At 40.5% G+C, this 22,985-nt stretch overlaps 1 protein-coding gene across 1 annotated transcript in view; it reads right to left on the bottom strand.

The window, feature by feature from the left end:
• The window catches only part of RAB38 (RAB38, member RAS oncogene family), a 72,159-nt gene that overhangs the window by 30,848 nt on the left and 18,326 nt on the right, over window positions 1-22,985 (bottom strand). The window contains exon 2 of the mRNA XM_025893651.2: window positions 10,928-11,208. Coding sequence (XP_025749436.1) covers window positions 10,928-11,208 — 281 coding nt within the window. The remainder of the gene's footprint in view (window positions 1-10,927; window positions 11,209-22,985) is intronic.

Genomic DNA, 22,985 nt, shown 5'->3' with positions numbered 1-22,985 from the left:
AGTGCTTTCTGGATGAAAGGTGTGTATAAGGTGAAGTCTTCCTGGGAAATACAGCAGTAAATTAATTTTTCTGCTTCTGCACAGCTCTCTAAGGACAGAAATACCTCCACAAAGGGTAGGGAAAAGAATAATACAGTAAAAGAATCTTCTGAAAGAGTCCTTGAAAAGGAGTGCAGCAAATAGTTCTGTTGCATCCAATAACCACTAACCACAGGACCACGCTGCATGTGCGAGCCACTGAGCTGGTGGATGACCTGGAAGGTTTCCCAGTGCAGTGCAGGGGTCAGGCACCCAGAGAAAGAACCTTAACATAACTGTGCCAAGAGATGGGGGAAACTACCTGAGAGTCAGTAAAGGAGAGTGCTTGAGCCAAGTCCTAAGGGAAGAATTGAGAGACAGGTACATAACTTTAGGAAGCATGGCCCAGTCAGGGGGAATAGCAAAATGTGACAAGGGATGTGATGCAGTTTAGTATCACCAGGGGACAAACGGAGGAACAAGGTAGCCAGAGACAGGCCTGGAGGGTCAAGAAAAGACCTCACTGTGGGGTTTTCTATGCTCAGGAATGGGGGGTTTCTGAAGGGTGAGTAACCTGGTTCTCAGGGACCATGGCTTAGATGTCCAGGTGGATGTGAGGTCTCCACATCAGATGATCTGATGGGCAGAAAAGCTAATGAATTTAGTTTCAGATGTATTGGTTTAAAGAGTTGTCTGGGTGATATCCAGGTAGAGATCCAGAAGGATATGAAGTTTGAAGTATGGGAAGGAAGTCTTGGTTAGAGATCAAGATCCAGGTGGAAAGCTGACTCCAGAAACATAAATTAATAAGCATGGCTGTGTTCCAATAATACTTCATTTACAAAATAGGGGGCAGGCTATACCTGGGCTACAGGCTATACACTGATCCCTGCTCTAAGGTGTCTAAATTTGAATCAAGAAGTAGAGCCTACAGAAGTCGGGTTATATTATAGTAGGTAGGTTGAGTTTTTAGCACCATAGAGTACAGACACCATGAGAAAAGTCTGGAGATACACTATTAAAATTGTCCAAGTGTAAAATGGGAAAGATCTAAGCTTTAAGTAATGACAATGGGAACCATGCAGGAGAGAAGGACATATGTCCCACCTTGCCTCCCGCACACCAAGCTATGATGATATCCTCTGAGGATCCATATCTACTTTCCTACAATGTTTTAGTCATAGTAGGATCTCAGATTATCTATGAAATTACAAGCACAGATGTAGAAAACCTCTGGAGAACCAATTTAGCTAAAGATAAAAATTAAAATATTATTATTAATTTAGACTTACTTAGGAAAGTAGCTTGAGTTTGAGGCTCTTGCACTCACACTACCCTCAACTTAAGAAACAATTTCCATCTTTCATTGTAGGGCATTAAGAATCTGTCAGAGCAACGATTCAGATAATGGTGGCCTCATAAAATGAGTTTGGAAGTTTTCCTTCCATTTCTATTTTTTGGAACAGTTTCAGAAGAATAGGTATTAATTCTTCTTTAAATGTTTGGTAGAATTCCCCTGGGAAGCCATCTGGCCCTGGGCTCTTTTTGTTGAGAGATTTTTGATGACTGCTTCAATTTCCTTAGTGGTTATAGGTCTGTTCAGGTTTTCTATTTCTTCCTGGTTCAGTTTTGGTGGTTTATACATCTCTAGGAATGCATCCATTTCTTCCAGATTGTCTAATTTGCTGGCATAGAGTTGCTCATAATATGTTCTTAGAATTGTTTGTATTTCTTTGGTGTTGGTGGTGATTTCTCCTCTTTCATTCATGATTTTGTTGATTTGGGTCATTTCTCTTTTCTTTTTGATAAGTCTGGCCAGGGGTTTATCAATCTTGTTAATTCTTTCAAAGAACCAGCTCCTAGTTTCGTTGATCTGTTCTGCTGTTCTTTTGGTTTCTAGTTCATTGATTTCTGCTCTGAAATTTATTATTTCTCTTCTCCTGCTGGGTTTAGACTTTATTTGCTGTTCTTTCTCCAGCTCCTTTAGGTGTAGGATTAGGTTGTGTATTTGAGACCTTTCTTGTTTCTTGAGAAAGGCTTGTATTGCTCTATACTTTCCTCTCAGGACTGTCTTTGCTGCATCCCAAAGATTTTGAACAGTTGTGTTTTTATTTTCATTGGTTTCCATGAGTTTTTTTAATTCTTCTTTAATTTCCTGGTTGACCCATTCATTCTTTAGTAGGATGCTCTTTAGCCTCCATGTATTTGAGTTCTTTCCGACTTTCCTCTTGTGATTGAGTTCTAGTTTCAAAGCATTGCACAGCAAAAGAAACAGTCAACAAAAAAGACAACTGACAGAATGGGAGAAGATATTTGCAAATGACATCTCAGATAAAGGGCTAGTATCCAAAATCTATAAAGAACTTATCAAACTCAACACCCAAAGAACAAATAATCCAATCAAGAAAGGGGCAGAAGACATAAACAGACATTTTTCTAAAGAAGACATCCAAATGGCCAACAGACATATGACAAAGTGCTCAACATCGCTCAGCATCACGGAAATCCAAATCAAAACCTCAATGAGATATCACCTCACACTAGTCAGAATGGCTAAAATTAAGAAGTCAGGAAACGACAGATGTTGGCGAGGATGTGGAGAAAGGGGAACCCTCCTACACTGTTGGTGGGAATGCAAGCTGGTGCAGCCACTCTGGAAAACAGTATGGAGGTTCCTCCAAAAGTTGAAAATAGAGCTACCCTATGACCCAGCCACTGCACTACTGGATATTCACTCCAAAGATACAAATGTAGTGATCCAAAAGGGCACATGCACCCCAGTGTTTATAGCAGCAATGTCCACAATAGCCAAACTATGGAAAGAGCCAAGATGTCCATCGACAGATGAATGGATAAAGAAGAGGTGGTATATATCTACCATGGAATATTATGCAGCCATCAAAAGGAATGAAATCTTGCCATTTGCAACAACATGGATGGAACTGGAGGGTATTATGCTGAGTGAAATAAGTCAATCTGAGAAATACATGTATCATATGATCTCACTGAAATGAGGAATTCTTAATCTCAGGAAACAAACTGAGGGTTGCTGGAGTGGTGGGGGGTGGGAGGGATGGGGTGGCTGGGTGATAGACATTGGGGAGGGTATGTGCTATGGTGAGCACTGTGAATTGTGTAAGACTGTTGAATCACAGATCTGTACCTCTGAAACAAATAATACATTATATGTTAAAAAAAGGAAGAAGATAGTAGGAAGGGGAAAATGAAGGGGGGGAATCGGAGGGGGAGATGAACCATGAGAGACGATGGACTCAGAAACAAACTGAGGGTTCTAGATGGGAGGGAGTAAGGGGATGGGTTAAGCCTGGTGATGGGTATTAAAGAGGGCATGTACTGAATGGAGCACTGGGTATTATATGCAAACAATGAATCATAGAACACTACATCAAAAACTAATGATGTAATGTATGGTGATTAACATAATAAAATAAAAAAATACAAAAAAAATTAATGATGTGGGGCGCCTGGGTGGCTCAGTCATTAAGCGGCAGCCCTCAGCTCATGTCATGATCTCAGGATCCTGGGACCGAGCCCCACATTGGGCTCCCTGCTTCACGGAAGCCTGCTTCTCCCTCTCCCACTCCCCCTGCTTGTGTTCCCTTTCTAGCTGTGTCTCTCTCTGTCAAATAAATAAATAAAATCCTTAAAAAAAAAACTAATGATGATATTGTATGGTGATTAACATGACATAATAAAATTTAAAAAAAAAGAAGCAATGATTCAAATGGTTGTACTACAGACTGGAGTTCATCATATAAAATGGTTGTTATCATTAAACACCGCCATCATTTCCTTTATATTTATTTATTTTACAGAGAGTGCACAGGGGGAGAGGCAGAGAGAGAGGGAGAGAGAATCTCAAACAGAGTCCCAGCTGAGTGCAGAGCCTGACACGGGGCTCAATCCCAGGACCCTGAGATCATGACCTGAGCTGAAACCAAGAGTTGGCCCCTTAACCTACTGAGCCATCCAGGCACCCCGCCATCATTTCCTTTAAATGATGTCTTCTAACTTTGCTCTGATTTTGGATTTCAGATTGGGCCCTTCCTTTTATGTCCCTGAGTATAGACAACTCTCATCAAATCAGCTAAACATCCAAGGTTAAATGTGCTGGGACCAAGTAAGTCAGCGAAGGCACATCCTACAGCCTCATTTAAATTCTTTGGCGATGGATGCCTAAAACCTGGAATATCTATTTCCTATAGGAAATTCTAACATTTTAAGAATAAGAACTAACACCTCATAGCACGCTCTGAACTCAGAAAGGCCTTAATATACATCATTCATAGGACAGACCTGGATAGTCACTCAATACAAATTGTGTTGAATCAGTGAATGCACCAGTGACTGTCAAGAATTTTTTCATGGTTTGACATTTGAAAAATGGGAATAATCAGAGATGGCCTACTACCCAATTTAAAAATAAAAGTTTTTTTTTAAAAATGGTGTTCTATACTTAACCCACTAAAAAATGAATTAGAATGAGTCTCTACCCACACCCAAGTGAATTATCTATGCATTTCCAATTTGTATAAGGACATTATGTTTCTAAGTGCCTATTTTCTAGAAGCCTATAAAATAAATGATATGTGATACTACTCTTCAAGCAACTTCCAGAAAAACTAGCCACGTCTTAACTGCTGCATATTTCAGCCTGCAGAGTAATAATAATAATAATAACAATAAAGAACTCAGTAAACAATGAAACACAGAAAACTTTCCCTTTAAATGAGAATTCTAGACCAGCATTTCCTAAGCATGTTCCACTATTTTGTTTGTACATGATCAAACATATTTAGGAACTTCTGCATGGTGTAGTCCCCTCTTGGAGAAGATACCAGAAAAAGCCATTATTTGTATGGCACACCATTGTTTTAGAAATCTACAGTGGCTCTAGGGCATATTTTGATTTTGAAATGTTAACATATGAAATAACAAAAAGAGTATGTTAGAATAAAAAAAATAAGATAGTAGTTATACAGCTTTAGAGAAGTCACCTATGTCTCAATGTTTTATTTCTTTCAAATGGTGAATAATAATAAAGCCTACTCCATAGGTTCATGCTAAGGATTGAATGAGTTCATATGCATAAAAATCTTTGCATGAGGGTCCCATATAGCAAACAGCAAGAAATACCGCCATGGTTCTTACGAGAGACTCAGAATGCACATTTGAATATCAAAGCCCCGAGAAGTCCCGCAGCAAGGGAAAATGTCGTTCAGGTTTGTTTTCTCAAATGTCTTTGACCATGTATATTAATCCTGGTTCTTGGTTGCAAGACACAGAATCTGAAGCTGGCTAAATATGGAATAGTTTATTCAAGAGATACTGTGTAGCTTGCAGGATTATTCAACAGTCTAAAGAAACAGGCTCAAACCTAAGCTTCCAAAAACTCAAACCCCACATAAAACAGGCCTGATGAGGATACAGCTGCCAGCCACCATTGAGCACTGGGTCCTAAAAATCCGCAAATCTTCTAGGAGCTCAACTTGAATTCAACTGTCCCCGGGGCCAGTAGTGATTCTCTTTCTAGGTCAAGCACAGGACCCTGCAAACTCTGCTGTCTCCCAAGGATAGAGGCCTGTGCTGCCTCTACCTACCCCCCACCCCCACCCCCACCAAAAAATGGATTTTGTATTGCACCTTCTTCGTCTAGTTGCTCAATCAGTATGACTGATGGAATCTAGGTCATATGCCTATGCTCTGGCTGCAAAGAGAGCAAAAGAAGAAAGTTTTATGGGTTCTTCCTGGGGAGATAAGCCTACTATGGCTAGAAGTTCCCCAAAGATAGCAAACATATGTAATAATTGCTAGAAATCCAAAACACATGAAAAATATCACTACACTGAGGACCACCACCTCCTCCCTGTAAAAAATGAATAACTTCTTATGGAGAGCACTGCTGAGTATACTCCTTCCCCCAGAAGGACACACATCAACATTTTTCTTTTTAACTGCAGGAAGATACTAAAATTGAGTGGAGTTTAATGTAAGAAAGTTTCTTCCTGGGGTACCCATTGATTTTAGAACATTCTGAGCAAGAGGAGGGGCCTAAAAAGTCACTATACATAGGATAGAAATCTGCTAGGACTAGGACACGAGGTGGAGGGGACCATGAGCCAGGAGCACTGTAGGTCTGTGACCTTGGTTCCTGTCACCACCATTGGATAGATATTACTGTTCCACTATTTCCCAGGCATTTTCCTGGTGTCCTGTTTCTAAACACAGCCACCCATGAGCCACTGCACCCTAAAAGCAGGATGGAACAGCCTGGAAAGAGCTGAGATATAGAAACAGACCCTTCTACCGAGTGTAGCTTCTATGTGCATCAGAGCTAAGTATGGACGGTGACATCCAGACCAGTAGATGGGCTGCAGGAACAGGGGATAGGGATGTTATGCTTGAGGGGTAGGTATGGTGTATATGTGTAATCCGCATAACATATACCTATGTCACTTAATGCTCTCAACAACCCTAGAAGGTGGGTGGGTGTGGCCATAAAAGTGAACCTTAAAGGAGCAACTGGTGGAGATTCAGGCCATGGTTACCACCAATATACCAGGTAAATGGGTCAGCAGGTAGCAGGACCCCATCGGCCACTGAGAAGGCCCCAGAAGATAGGACTCCCAACATTGGGGATGGTCCAACAAGAACAGACCAAGGCTCTCATCCTAAAGACACAAATCTACCAAAATGTGTTGTCAAGACTGGGCTTGGGCACAGGAATACATAAAATAGACATTATTAGAACTCAGGTATAATGCGGACAGTAAGATGTACTGGAGCTCCTGATCTATAGGATGATTATGTAAATCTAAATTACAACCCAGGAATGGGGGTGTTACAATAATTATGCTAGGACAGCAGGATAAACCATGAATGTCCTTAGAAAATGGGACATGTGATCACAAGTATATATTATCTGGCCCTACTGAATCCACAGGTGGAATTCAAGTAAATGCAGCTGAGAAAGGGAAAGAATGCAAAGGTTGAAAACTAAAGAAAATTCAACTTAGGAGAGATAGTTTTTCCTTTTATTCCTTTGGTTTCAATATTTGAAGAGATAATGTAAAAAATCAGAGATGCTAGTAGCATACATTTTATTTTTTCACTCTTAATTCATAGCCAGAGGCTACCATGAATGTTCCAGCAACAGCAATGAGACATGAAAACTCTCATGGAAAGTTATTCCTGAAGACTAAAGAGCAAGAGGGCAAATTTCCCTCAGCAGTAGGTTCAGCAGCAAGAAGGAGACTAGTCCCAATGACAAACTCTTCTACCACCCTGCAAGTTTCAGCTTCAGAAATGGCCAAGCCACAGGATTGCTGCAAGACATGGCTATGGGGTCAAAGCCAAAGATCATGGCCTTTGGCGCATTCAAAGTTTTAGAGACGTAAAAAGAATGAAATCAGATGCTTATCACCAGAATGAATGATTACAACATCACACAAAAGGACTTTAATTATTAGTAGATTCACTTTCTAAGAGAAAGATCTCTATGAGAAATGTTCCCTGATCCCAAATGTTGTAATCAAAGAAGGAGTGGATCGTAGTCTCCAAATGCTGTCATCTTGTCTTCAGGTAGATAGTCTGATCTGGGCCTCTATTTGCAAATGCTGTGATACTATCCTCAGAAAGGAAGCAGAGTTTTATCAGTTTTATCAGAGATCTTTTAAAAAGACTTTTAGAGCAGTTTGACACTCCAGCCTCAACGCTGCAGTATTGTTCCTGAGATTCTAGATGAATACTAACCTGGCACCGGGAAGACATGTTCATTATTTAGACATTCAGGACAATTTCAATAGCAGTACATTTGGAGGGAAGATGTTGAATGCAGTACAATGAGGCCTTGTACCCTCTTTAGCATTTCAGCGTACTTCAGGCTTGTGAAAACCCTCCACCCTCTCTTTGTACAAAGCTTCTCTTCAAAGTTTACACTGGCAGGGATTTGGAGGATTAAAAATCCCGTATCTAAGTACAGTAGGTCAGTCAGGCCTTAAGTTAATGAACCTCATGCTCTTAAGCAGAGTTTGACTGCAGCGGTCAAGCAAGAAATGTCAGAGTGAGGTGAAAGAAAATGGCCAAGAGGTTCTTTGGTCCACAAGCAAGTTTAGTCCTCCCTACAAATTCATAGGTCTTTTTCTTTCTTTTCTTCTCCTTTTTCTTTCCTTCTTTCTTTCTTTTTTTTTCTAACACTTTTCCTCAAACACCCTATATATTTTACTTATACTTTATTGTTTATCATTATCCAGGAGGTCAGGATTCTGTGTGTTTTATACATTGCTATATTTCCCAGAGCCTGGTACATAACAGCTGTTCAGTAACATTTGTTGAATGAATGAATGAGTGAGTGATGGAAGACTCCCTCACCAAATAGATGAGTCATTCATTCCAGTTTGCCCTTCAGATGGAAAGTAACGTATTGAGAAAAGGATTTCTCTAAAATCCTACTCTTCTACACCTGTACCTGGAGTTTCCAGGCAGAAAAGCAATTCTTTTGAAAGAAAGGAATTTGAAGGAATATGCAGAAGCCATAGAATAAAATTGAGTGTGGAGCTAAGGAATAAGGAGAATAGGTGAATTCACATGCATTTTGCCATTTAAAATGAAAAAAGCCTAACGTCCAAAAATCAAACTATAAAAAATGTCATATTTCTGGGGTGCCTGGGTGGCTCAGTCAGTTGAGCATCTGACTCTTAATCTCTGCCCAGTTCTTGATCTCGGGGTCATGAGTTCAAGCCCCACATTCAAAAAACAAAGTCATATTTTTCAAAATTCTGTAACCTCATCAGACCTGTGAGTTTTGCTCTACATTTGTCTCTTTATTGGAATCATCCCTCAAACAAACAAACCAAAAGCGTTCATTGACAAGAAAATTAGAAAGACAACAGCAAATGATGGACACTGTGTTCTGAATCAAAGGAAAAATCCTAAGAAATAGGGGAAACAAAGGGTTTTGGAAGAGAGAAGGAGAAAAAGCATACTAGTGTGCTGTGGCTCCAAAAAGGAAGGCAAAAAAACCCAGGAACTTCTGGAAGTAGCAACTTCCAGGCACAGGCCAGCTCAGAGATACCAGAGAGAGGAGGCAGACACTGAGACCATCCAGGGCATGTGGCCAGAACAAAAAAGCATCCCAGCTATGACCAAGAAAGTGGCACCACCACCCTCTTCTCCATCTCCATCATCCCCCAACCCACGCAGTTGCCTAATCCCCGTTGGTGTTTAAACTTCAGCGAGGGGAGCCTGGGTGGCTCAGTTGGTTGAGCGTCTGTCTGCCTTTGGCTCAGGTCCTAATCCCAGGGTCCTGGGATCGAGCCGCGTGTTGGGCTCTCCACTCAGCGAGGAGCCTGTTTCTACCTCTCCCTCTGCCCCTCCCTCTGCTTGTGCTTGCTCTCTGTCGCTCTCTCTCTCAAAATAAATAAATAATTACCTTAAAAAAAAAAAAAACTTCAGTGAGAGTCTCAAATCAGGTTTTTCTTTCCTATCCCTATAGCATTTACCCTCGTTCAAAGCCTTGCCATTTTCCCATAGGAATGCAACGACTACCATGTTATTCAGTCTCTAGGTTGATCTGCCTCCTGTCTATCTTTCCCTAGTCCTTGGGGAAAATAGGTCCATTCTGCTCTCCAGCATAAAATGGGTCAGAGATTCCGCCTCAGTCTATTTGAATGACATCCACTCACATTATATTTTTGAACCATTCTCAAATGATTTGCAATAAGGCCTTAGTGTGATTTCCATAAGTACAGAGACAATGCCTATCTTATTCACAGCTGAATCCCAAGCAACTAGCACAGTGCCTGTGCTCCATAAGTCTTTAATATGTTTTTCACAAATAAATAAAAATGGGAAAATTATGATATAAAACTATACAGAATGCAATCCTAGTAATGTAAAATATATTTATATATTTATATGTAAAATAAAGATATTATATAAATATATATCTATTTCAATATATAATTCATTTATAAATATAAAACATAAATTATTTCATATACATTAATGTAAAATATATGCACACAGGAAATAGCAGAAAAATACAGTGAAACATTTATTTTTTTAATATATGCTTTTTTTTAACTTTCAAAATTTACTATAAAAGCTTTTTTCTCTCTCTCTGATACTGAGATACAAAAATATAAGCAAAAACAAAAGGGAGTAGAGCAAAAACCATGCCTCTGACAAATGAGATAGCAGCATGGAGCAGAATGGGAAGAATAATATCCTTATCATGCCACATAGGGTTCTTCATCTTCCAGCCCTGATTCTGCCTCACATCCTGCTATTCCTCTGCCCCCCAGAAAACTGAGAAGTGCCAAACAACATGATGTTCTTCGCAATTACACTTGCTGTCTACTCTCTCACTCCACTATCCCAGTATTCCCAATGTGATAGTTCCACATTCTCGCCATCTTTTCATTTTTAGGGCAAAGCACAATTCCTGGCATACAGAAGAACATATTAAATATTGATGGAGTAAATTAATTAACATATGGATAAGGCAGTGACATTGAATGCGAGGCCCATTTCTTTCATTTACTCTAAAACCATACTTACCTAATAGGGTTGTGTGAGGACTAAATGAGAAAATGCATATAAAATATGCCCGACAGATAATAAGCACTCAATAAACAAACACAGTTATTAACCGTTATCACTGAGACCACATACAAGTCGCTTTTTGCTCTCTTAGCCAAAATCATCTTAAACTGTGGATAGTAATTTCTGCCCTGCCCACTCATCCCCTTGAGATGAGAAAGAGCTTCAAGCAACTATAAATCACTAGACAAACACATATTAATATCATGATGATGATGACAATGACTATATGATTATTTTCTTTCTGACTCTTGCCTAATGCATTTCTCCTTTAAGTTCACATTACCTTTGCTGATGTTTCAAACCATCCTACGAAACCATGCTCCTTGCAGAACTGGTCCATCTTGAGGCCATTGTTCATGAGCACGTCCTTCCCCTGGTCACATTTGTTGGCCAACAAAACCACGGAAACTGGTTTGCCATTAGGGAGACTTAACTTTGAGTCCAAATCACTTTTCCACTTTGTCACTGCTTCAAATGTAGCTGGCCTGGTGACATCGAAGACAATAAATGCACCCATAGCTTCTCGGTAATAGACCCTTGTCATGTTTCCAAATCTTTCTTGACCTATCACCAAAAAGAAATAGAAATCAAAACCTTATTACAATTGTAAACAAAATCACATATTGGAACCTCATGAGGCCTCCAGTATGAGCAGATCACTCAGGAAAGTTCTTCAGTGCTCATCTTTAGAGTGAGCTGAATATACAGTCAATCAGCTTTGTTTTTGATCTTTGAGTCCAGAAGGCATTCATTCATTTAACAAGAATTTATTTACTAAAACTTCTGGATACCATGTAAGGTTCTAGAAGTGTGCTAGTACAGCATGCCACTAGTCACACACAGCTACTTAGGTTTAATTAATTAAAATTAAATAGAGTTTACAATTCAGTTCCTCAGTCACACTAGCTACCTACATTTCAAGTGTTTAGTAACCACATGTGGCCAGTGGCTATAGGATTAGACGACTCCAGTATAGAACATTTCCATTATCCCTGAATGTTCTACTGGACAAAACTGCTCTAAGCACTTGGGATACAATGATTAAAACATGAAAATCCCTGCCATCATGGAGCTTACATTTTAGTGGGTAATAAATTATAAACATAATAAATATAACTAAATTATGTAATATGTTAAAAGGCACCCAAAGTCAATCCAATTAAGGGTAGTAGTAGCTAGCATTTATTTGTATCTACTAACCATCAGAAATGCAGTTTACACAAATAATCATGAAGGTAAAATTACTATCCCCATTTTACAGTGAGAACGTTGAGACCTCAAGAGGCTAAGTAACTTGTTCAAATTATACAGATGGTGTGCTTTGGAAGTTGGAATTCAAATCCGAATTGAGATTCAAATCTTTTTGAACCCAGAGCCCATAGTCATTTGCCAACATTGAATACTCTCAACTACTAAATCATTAGTCTTAGACTATCTCTCCTCCAGGCTTATGTACCGAGGGTGTCCCACTCAACGCAACTAAACAGATAACAGATATTTATATTGATGCCAGTGTCCGGACTACATGCTTGGAATACAACAGTAAACTAGATGGCCTTAAGTACTCTACAATCTATTGGATAAGAAAAGCCCTTGGACAGAGAAGAGAGAGAGAGAAGCAGGCAGGCATTGGTCTTATTTAGACCAATCAGCTAGAATCACTTTTGCTCTGATTCTTAATTTTTTAAGTGAATGTTGGTCAGTTTGTTAAACACTCTAAGGTTAGCCTTCCTCATCTGCAAAATGGCAGCAATAATGTGTACCTCACAGGGCTGTCGTGTGGATGAAATGAATGAACATATGGAAAGCACCCAGCATGGGACTGTAGAACTAACTGGCCGTTGAGATTTCCCTGACTTTCTCCAGCATGTTAAAAATTATGAAAGACAATATGATGTAGGTAGTGAAATCAGAGTTCCAAAGCAGAATTTATGGCAAAAAAATACTGGGATTTCTGCTGATTAATAAAATGAAATGAATCCTTTTGCTTATAACTCTAGCCACTAGTAGTAGCTGAAGACAGAAGATAATGAAGACTGGGTTTGTATTTTTTGAACCCAAAACTCCAGAAGTGTAGGACCACACAAAGGCCTTTTATTCTGATTTGGTCATTTATTTATGGTAAGAGTCTTACAAAGTTATATAAATTAAAGCAAAGTGAAGTCTGTATTTAATAAGCCAACTTGTTGCAAAAAGAATAAAATGACGAAACTGGTGGGTATCTAAGAAGATACCAGGTCCAGGTCAACATCTCTAAGAACACTTCACACTAACTTTGAGCGCAAGGTGTTGTGATGGTGAGTTTTAATTCACATTTTGTGGGCACCTGAGTGGCTCAGTCAGTTAAGTGTCTGCCTTCGGCTCAGGTCATGATCCCTGGGTCCTGGAATCGAGCCTCTCCCTCTCCCTCTGCAGCTCCCCCTGCTTATTCTCACTGTCTCTCTGTCAAATAAATAAGTAAATCTTTAAAAAAAAAAAAAAAAAACTTTGCAGGTTGTTATAGTCACATGGGCATGAGCATTGCAGATTGTGAGGACATGATCCATGAGCACTTACTTAGTGAAAATGGACGCAGTTCAAGTTTGGTGCCCTAGTGGTCCTTGTGGGTGAGCCTCATACTTGTATCAGTGGAGAGAAGAGCATTCTGTAAGGGACAGCACATGGCGACCCTAAAACATTTCTTACACGGGTTTTACCACAGAAGCTTTTCTTTGTCCCCCCACAATCATCTAGCCAATGAAAGAAAGTGGCATAATACTCTTCATATGACACACAACCCGCAGTTGAACTTTCATTTCTCCCAAATGAGTTTTAAATTTCTTTTATTTCCTTTCCTTTTTTGGTTCCTAATACAAACAGTGATCCCCTTTGATACTGCTCAGGATGGCCATGACATTTCAGGAAGATAGGGGGAAAAAAAGCCCTCTGTGATCATTCAGGACTCTGAAGGCCTCTGGGCTTTGTGCAGTTGTCTTATGATCCCTTGCAGGAACTAATCAGATGAAAGGCAAAGTCATGAGTTATTCAATAATCTGCTTGTCCAGAGGTTTTCATAGTAGAGTAAGGAGGTCCTCAAGAAGAAAGATTTTTACAATTCAAATATATGGCAAAGGGTCGTTTTTAAGACTATGCAAAAAAGCAATGTATAGGCTTAACACCTTTGTAGGAATTCAAAAAGGACAATCTGTGTGTTTGTGTCTGTGTCTGTGTGTGTTTGAGTTTGTGAGGGTAAGTGTGCTAGATCAGGAACAAGGAGAAAAAAAGTGATCTTTGTATACTGAGGTCACTGGGCCCGCAGACTTGAAAAGTTTGTATATCCGGTGTTCCGGCAAGAGGTCATGTTCAGACAAGGGCATTTCCAGTGCTCACATTTTATCCTTACTTTGTCAGCTGATAGCTCTCTCCGCTGTTTCTTATTAAAAGAATGAGAACCATGTGACTTTTCATGAGTGCCTACATATGGGCAATGTAGAGACCTGATGAATTTATCATAGGTAATTTACTTCAAACAAACAAACAAAAAAACATAGTTCAAAAATTCCCAGTGGGCTTAGATCACTCATTCAACACACATTTACTGAATAGCTAATATGGTCCAGGCTCTGTGTTTTGTGCTGCAAATACATAGTTTTTTGCCCTTGAGGAACTTCTAAACTAAGACGTGTCATACTGGATGCCTGCGCCGAAAATGATCCAATTCACCATGTGTAGGTTCCCATTTCTCTTAGACTCTACACACACATCCATGGCCATGTCAATGTGACTCATGATGCAGTGTCCAGCTTCCAGGAAAGTTAAATGACAAAGCAATGAACCGAATCACAAAAGTTAATACAATGGCTGCAGTAATCATTTGGAAAATCTTGCTGCAGAAGGCAATAAATTGAACAGCCAGAAGACATGGGTCTTTGTCCTAATCATTGGTTACCCGTGCAGACTTAGACAAATGCATTTCTCTTTTTGAGACTCAGTTTCCTCACATGTAAAATGAATTTGTTCTTGCTGACCTCTAAGGTCCCTTCCTGCTTTCCTGCTTCTAGAGTTAAAATATTCCTAGTATATCAATGCTTGGCTTCTCTCCCAACAGCCTTAAATGGTCCATTTTGTGTCACAGACTCAGCTAAAAATGTATACAGGCAATACAGTCATAATGTGTATTTAATGGTATTTTCACTTGGTAATTAGTACTCTAGAGATGTTCTCAGTGGGCATAACCAAGCCAGGAATCCTCTACATAGGCATAGAAACAACAGGAGGAAGTGAGTTGGTATTCTGTTAACCTGGGCACATTCTTTTACCACTCCACCACTAACCTAATAGCTCTGTGAGCTCAGTGAGGCTCTACCATTCTGAACCTCAGTTCTCCTCATTGGTAAAATAGTGGTTTGGATACCTGAAACTAAATTCATTACTGCCTCTGGGAAGCCCTCTAATCATCCTCCTCGATGCAGGCATCCCGCTCTTCACCTGCTACACCCAGCCCAGGTGTTCCCTCCAGTTCTTAGCATCACTAGTAACACTGCCCCCTCCCAGAACGGTACCTTCAAGTCATCTTCTGACTCTTTCCTCACCTCTCTGCCTAAAGGGTCTCCAACATTCTACCAATGCTTCTGTTTCTGAAGCAGGTCCTGATTACCCGCATCAGCGCTGCTACTGCTCCCATTCAGGCCCTCACTGGGAGCCCTGACAGCTTCCTCACTGAGGCTCTCAGGATCTCAGCTCTTGTCACTCCTGCTATCCCTTAAAATAAATATAAACACAGGTCTTCAGACATTCTGGCAGCATAAGAAATCACTAGATGGGCATCCATCAGAAAGAAATGAAATCACCATCTTCAAGAGCTGTCTGCACCCCCATGTTCACTGCAGCATTGTTCATAAGAACTGAGACGTAGAAACCTCTTAAGTGTCCATCAGTGAAGGAATGAATAAAGCAAATGTAGTATATACATAGAGTGGAATATTATCAGCCATGGAAAAGAAGGAAATCCTGCCTTTTGCAACAACATGGGCAAAAGCAATGACAGCATTATACTAGGTGAATTAAGTCAGAGAAAAAAATACTGTATGATCTCACTTATATGTAGAATCAAAAAAGCCAAACTTGTAGGGGCACCTGGGTGGCTCAGTCGCTTAAGCATCTGACTCTTGATTTCAGTTCAGGTCATGAGATCGAGCCCCGCATTGGACTCCAGGATGGGCATGGAGCCTGCTTAGGATTCTCTCTCTCCCTCTCCTTCTGCCCCTCCTCGCCTACCCCCCACCACTCATGTGTTCTGTCTCTCTCTCTTTAAAAAAAAAGCCAAACTTGTATAAAAGAGAGTAGAAAGGCGGTTGCCAGGACTGGGAGTAGAAGATATAGGGAGATGTTGGCCAAAGGGTATAAACTTCCAGTTATAAGATAAATAAGTTCTGGAGATCTAATGTACAGTATGGTAATCATATACTTGCAAGTTGCTAAGAGAGTAGCTCTTAAGTATTCTCACCACATACCCCAAAAATGCTAATTATGTGAGGTGATGGAGGTGTTCATCCTATTGTGGTAATCATTTTGAAATATATAAATATATTAAACCATCATGTTGTACAGTTTAAATCTACACAATGTTATATGCCAATTATATCTCAATAAAGCTGTAAAGAAAAATCCTCTTAGGTATTTAAAGAATACCCATTCCTGGGTCCTGCTCTTCTGAGATTCTTATTCTTCTAGTTTTGTGTGGGGCCCAGGAATCTGTTTTTAAGCACTCCCTAGGTGAAGTCTTAAAATTCTATTTCTATCAGAATCCACTTTCAAAATGTAAACATTACCAGTATGCTCTACTGTTTTAGCCCTTCAATGACTCTTACATGCTTAGAAACAGACACCTTTATTAACACTGCACACAAGGAGACTGGCTCCAACCACCTTTCCAAACTCCTCCTGTCAATTCCTTCAACGCACTCCATGGTCAAACCACACGGGAGTACTTATTCTTTCTAAAACAATGATTTTCTTGATTTTCTTGCCCTTTCATACCTCTGCTCCCAAAGCCCGAATTCTTTCCCCACCTTCTCTCCCACTCCGCTCAGTGAAATCCTATGCATCTTACAATTGTGCCCTGAAATGTCATTATATTGGGGCAATGTTCCCTGGCCTCCCAGCTGAAACATGACTCTTTCTTGTGACCCCACAGCATTTTCTTTATCCTGCACTATTCACCTTTATCATGCTATATATCTATGCTTCAGTCTCCACCATAGCACTGTAAAATCCTGAAGAGCAAGTTGACTATGTGTATACATATATACATATATGTATATATACACACATATATTTATCTATACATACACTCTTAAGCAGGCTCCACACTCAGTGCGGAGCCTGACATGGGGCTTTACGACCCTGAGATCATGACCTGAGCTGAAATCAAGAGTCAGATGGGGCACCGGGGTGGCTCAGTTGGTTAAGCATTTGCTTTGAGCTCAGTCATGATCCCAGTATCCTGGAATCAAATCCCGCATGGAGTCCTGCATCGACTCCTGCATCAGGCTCCCTGTTCAGTGTGGAGTCTGCTTCTCCCTCTCCCTCTGCCCCTCCCCTCTGCTCGTGCATGCATGCATGCACTCTCTTTCTCAAATAAATAAGTAAAATCTTAAAAAAAAAGTCAGATGCTTACCTGACTGAGCCATCCTGGCACCCTGATCATATTTTAGTGTTGCAAATCTGAGGCCTATTCTCTACTTGTATGATATAGTAAAAACTCAAGATACTATTGTAGAAATAAACTGAAATTAAAATTATTTTCCTCTAAAATACATCACCGTGTATTCATGAACTAGTGCTATGTACTAAAGCACTTACTCTACATTACACTTTCATTTCCAGTAAATAATCAATAGTGGAGAAAATTAACATTATTCTAACAGGGTTATGTACATATCTGTTGCAACAAGTTTCAGACTGGATTATGTTTTTGTTATCATTCTCATCTTCTTAAGAAATAATCGTGGTGTGTGTGTGTGTATATATATACATACACAATGGAATATTATGCAGCCATCAAAAAATGAAATCTTTCCATTTGCAATGATGTAGATGGAACTGGAGGGTATTAAGCTGAGCAAAATAAGTCAATCAGAAAAAGACATGTATCATATGATCTCACTGAAATGAGGAATTCTTAATCTCAGGAAACAAACTGAGGGTTGCTGGAGTGGTGGGGGGTGGGAGGGATGGGGTGGCTGGGTGATAGACATTGGGGAGGGTATGTGCTATGGTGAGTGCTGTGAATTGTGTAAGACTGTTGAATCACAGACCTGTACCTCTGAAACAAATAATACATTATATGTTAAAAAAAAAAAGAAGAAGATAGTAGGAAGAGAAAAATGAAAGGGGGGAAATGGGAGGGGAAGACAAACCATGAGAGACTATGGACTCTGAGAAACAACTGGGCGCTCGGGCTGAGCGGGCTCTCAGTGGCCATGGGGCAGCGGCAGCATCCTCCTCTTCCTCCTCCTCCTCAGGTCCGTGAGCACAGGCAGCGGCCACTGTGGGTGCATCCAGTACAGAATCTGGAGGACTAGGAAAGATGGCGGAGGAGTAGGGGACCCTATTTCAACTGGTCCCCAGAATTGAGCTGGATATCTACCAGACCACTCTGAGCACCCACAGAACCAGCCTGAGATGTAAGAAGATCTGGATCTCTACATACAGAATATCGCAGGCGGTTGGTTTTGAGGTGAGAAGCAGGGAGCCGTGATTCTGCGGGCAGATATTGGAGGATAAACAGCAGCGGGAGGGTGCCTGGCCATGGGGATCCTACACCACCGGTCAGCAAACAGCCTTGCGCGCTGGGGATGGGGCACAGACTCGCAAACCTTTAGTGGCAGGGAATGGACTTTAGGGCAGCCTCCAGGGCGGAAACCCAGAGTGGTGGGGTCACGCGTCCAATCTGGGGGTGGCTGGCAGTTTTAGAAGCACAAAGGGCAGAGACGTGCCCTGACCTGGAGGCAGGACTGGGGGTGCTGCGGAGGGGCGCACAACCCAGGACACTGCAGTTTATAGCAGCATGGACAGAAACAGAGACCGTGTGACCTAGAGAGCTCACTGAAGAACAGACTGTGGTCTCTCTGCTCTGAGGCAGAGGGTTGGAAACGGTCTCTTCTGCTCTGACTCGTGGAAGAGACACGGAAAGCCGCCAGGGAAAGCCGCCAAAGAACAAAAGCCCCAAAAACTGATTCCCACTGAGCCCATCCCCCACCACAGGGGGACAGGGCAACTCCGCCCAAACAGGGTTGCCTGAGTAACAGCGCGGCAGGCCCTTCCCCTAGAAGACAGGCTGGGAAAACAAGAGGCCAGCAGCTCTAAGGTCCCAAGAAAACAGGTGCATCTTGCTTGGGTTCTGGTCAATAATTTGGACTCTATACATTCCCTCAAACACCCATCAACAAAATGACTAGGAGGACGAGCCCCCAAAATAGAAAAAACTCAGAGATTATGACTTATGCTACAGATTTACAAATGGATGCAGATATAACCAAGATGTTGGAGATGGAATTCAGGCTAGCAATTGTGAAGACAATGGCTAGAATGGAGAAATCAATTAATAGCAATATAGAGTCTCTAAGGGTGGAAAAAAAGCTGAGTTGGCAGAACTTAAAAATGCTATCAATGAGATCCAATCCAATCTAGATAATCTAACAGCTAGGGTAAGTGAGGCAAAAGAACAAATAAGCGACCTGGAAGACAATATAATAGATAAAAAGGGAAAAGAGGAGGCCAGGGAAAAACAACTCAGAATCCATGAAAATAGAATCAGAGAAATAAGTGACACCATGAAGCATTCCAATGTCAGAATAATTGGAATCCCGGAGGGAGTGGAGAGAGAGAGAGGACTAGAAGAGGTTTTGAGCAAACTGTAGCTGAGAACTTCCCTAATCTGGGAAATGAAACAAACATTCACGTCCTAGAGGCAGAGAGGACACGTCCCAAGATCAAGGAAAACAGGCCAACACCCCGGCATGTAATAATAAAACTTGCAAATCTTAGAACCAAGGAAACCATCTTAAGGTCAGTTAGGGGGAAGAGATTCCTTATGTACAGAGGGAAGAACATCAGAATAACGTTAGACCTATCCCCAGAGACCTGGCAAGCCAGAAAGGCCTGGCAAGACATAGGGTACTAAATGAGAAAAACATGCAGCCAAGAATACTCTATCCGGCAAGGCTTTCATTTAGAATGGATGGAGAGATGCAGAGCTTCCACGACTGGCAGAAACTGAAAGAGTATGTGATCATTGAGCTGGGCCTGCAAGAAATACTAAGGGGGGTTCTATAAAAGGAGAAAGACCCCAAGAGTGATATACAACAGAAATTTGCAGGGACAATCTATAAAAACAACGTCTTCACAGCAACATGACGACAATTAATTCATATCTTTCAATAATCACTCTCAACGTGAATGGTCTAAATGCTCCCATAAAACGGCACAGGGTTGCAGATTGGATAAAAAGACAGGACCCATCCATATGCTGCCTACAAGAGACTCATTTTGAACCTAAAGATACATCCAGACTGAAAGTGACAGGATGGAGATCCATCTTCCATGCCAGCGGACCTCAAAAGAAAGCTGCAGTAGCAATTCTTATATCAGACAAATTAGATTTTAAACTAAAGACTGTAATTAGAGACACAGAAGGACACTATATCATTCTTAAAGGGTCTATCCAACAAGAAGATCTAACAATTGTAAATATCTATGCCCCCAACATGGGAGCAGCCATCTACATAAGCCAACTGTTAACCAAAATAAAGAGTCATATTGATAACAATACGTTAATTGTAGGAGACCTAAATACTCCACTCTCAGCAATGGACAGATCATCTAAGCAGAAAATCAGCAAGGAAACAAGAGCTTTGAATGATACACTGGATCAGATGGACCTCATAGATATTTACAGAACATTCCACTCTAAGACAATAGAATACTCATTCTTCTCGAGCACACATGGAACTTTCTCCAGAATAGACCACATACTGGGTCACAAATCAGGTCTCAACTGATACCAAAAGATTGAGATTATTCCCTGTATACTCAGACCACAATGCTTTAAAACTGGAACTCAATCACAAGAAAAAATTTGGCAGAAATTCAAACACTTGGAAGCTAAAGACCACTCTGCTCAAGAATGTTTGGGTCAACCAGGAAATCAAAGAAGAACTTAAACAATTCATGGAAATCAATGAGAACAAAAACACATCCGTCCAAAACCTATGGGATACTGCAAAGGCAGTCCTAAGGGGGAAATACATAGCCATCCAAGCCTCACTCAAAAAAATAGAAAAATCCCGAATTCACCAACTAAGTCTACACCTTAAAGAACTAAAGAAAAAGCAACGAATGATGCCTAAGTCATGCATTAGAAGAGAAAGAAAAAAATTAAAGCAGAGATCAATAAATCAGAAACCAGAAACACAGATCAGATCAATAAAACTAGAAGTTGGTTCTTTGAAAGAATTAATAAGATCGATAAACCACTGGCCGGACTTATCCAAAAGAAAAGAGAAAGGACCCAAATTAATTAAAATTATGAATGAAAGGGGAGAGATGATGACTAACACCAAGGAAATAGAAACAATTATTAGAAATTATTATCAACAACTATATGCCAATAAACTGAGCAATCTGGATGAAATGGAGGCCTTCCTGGAATGCTATAAGCTGCCAAGACTGAAACAGGAAGAAATTGACAACCTGAATAGGCCAATAACCAGTAACGAGATTGAAGCAGTGATCAAAAACCTCCCAAAAAACAAGAGTCCAGGGCCTGATGGATCCACTGGGGGAATTCTACCAAACATTCAAAGAAGAAATAATACCTATTCTACTGAAGCTGTTTCAAAAAATAGAAACAGAAGGAAAACTTCCAAACTCATTCTATGAGGCCAGCGTTACCTTAATCCCCAAACCAGGCAAAGACCCCATCAAAAAGGAGAATTTCAGACCGATATCCCTGATGAATATGGAGTCCAAAATCCTCAACAAAATCCTAGCTAATAGGATCCAACAATACATCAAAAGGATCATCCCCCAGGACCAAGTGGGATTTATCCCCGGGATGCAACAGTGGTTCAACATTCGCAAATCAATCAATGTGATAGAACACATTAATAAGAGGAGGGAGAAGAACCATATGGTCCTCTCAATTGATGCAGAAAAAGCATTTGACAAAATACAACATCGCTTCCTGATTAAAACTCTTCAGAGAATAGGGATAGAGGGAACGTTCCTCAAGTTCATAAAATCCATCTATGAAAAACCCACAGCAAATATCATCCTCAATGGGGAAAAGCTGAGATCCTTTCCCTTAAGATCAGGAACACGTCAAGGATGCCCACTCTCGCCCCTATTATTCAACATAGTACTAGAAGTCCTAGCAACAGAAATCAGAAAACAAAAAGAAATAAAAGGTATTCAAATTGGCAAAGAAGAAGTCAAACTCTCTCTTTTTGCAGACGACATGATACTTTATGTGGTAAACCCAAAAGACTCCACCCCCAAATTACTAGAACTCATACAGCAATTCAGTAATATGGCAGGGTACAAAATCAATGCACAGAAATCAGTTGCTTTCTTATACACTAACAATGCAACTGTAGAAAGAGAAATTAGAGAAACGATTCCATTTACAATAGCACCAAAAACCATAAGATACCTCGGAATAAACCTAACCAAAGAGGTAAAGGATCTATACTCTAGGAACTACAGAACACTCATGAAAGAAATTGAAGAAGACACAAAAAGATGGAAAAATATTCCATGCTCATGGATCAGAAGAATAAACATTGTTAAAATGTCTATGCTACCCAGAGCAATCTATACCTTCAGTGCCATCCCGATCAAAATTCCAATGACAATTTTCAAAGTGCTGGAACAAACGATCCTAAAATTTGTATGGAATCAGAAAAGCCCCCGAATCGCCAAGGAAATGTTGAAAAAGAAAAACAAAGCTGGAGGCATCACGTTGCCCGATTTCAAGCTATATTACAAAGCTGTGATCACCAAGACAGCATGGTACTGGCACAAAAACAGACATATAGACCAATGGAACAGAATAGAGAACCCAGATATGGACCCTCAAACTCTATGGTCAAATAATCTTTGACAAAACAGGAAAAAACATGCAATGGAAAAAAGACAGTCTCTTTAATAAATGGTGCTGGGAAAATTGGACAAACACATGCAGAAGAATGAAACTCGACCATTCTCTAACACCATTCACAAAGATAAACTCAAAGTGGATGAAAGATCTCAATGTGAGACAGCAATCCATCAAAATCCTAGAGGAGAACATAGGCAGT

This window comes from Callorhinus ursinus, unplaced genomic scaffold (assembly GCF_003265705.2).
Source record: "Callorhinus ursinus isolate GAN/ISIS: 27379988/994484 unplaced genomic scaffold, GSC_fseal_2.0 scaffold93, whole genome shotgun sequence".
NCBI classification, from domain to species: domain Eukaryota; kingdom Metazoa; phylum Chordata; class Mammalia; order Carnivora; family Otariidae; genus Callorhinus; species Callorhinus ursinus.
This window is presented reverse-complemented; position numbering and strand designations above follow the sequence as displayed.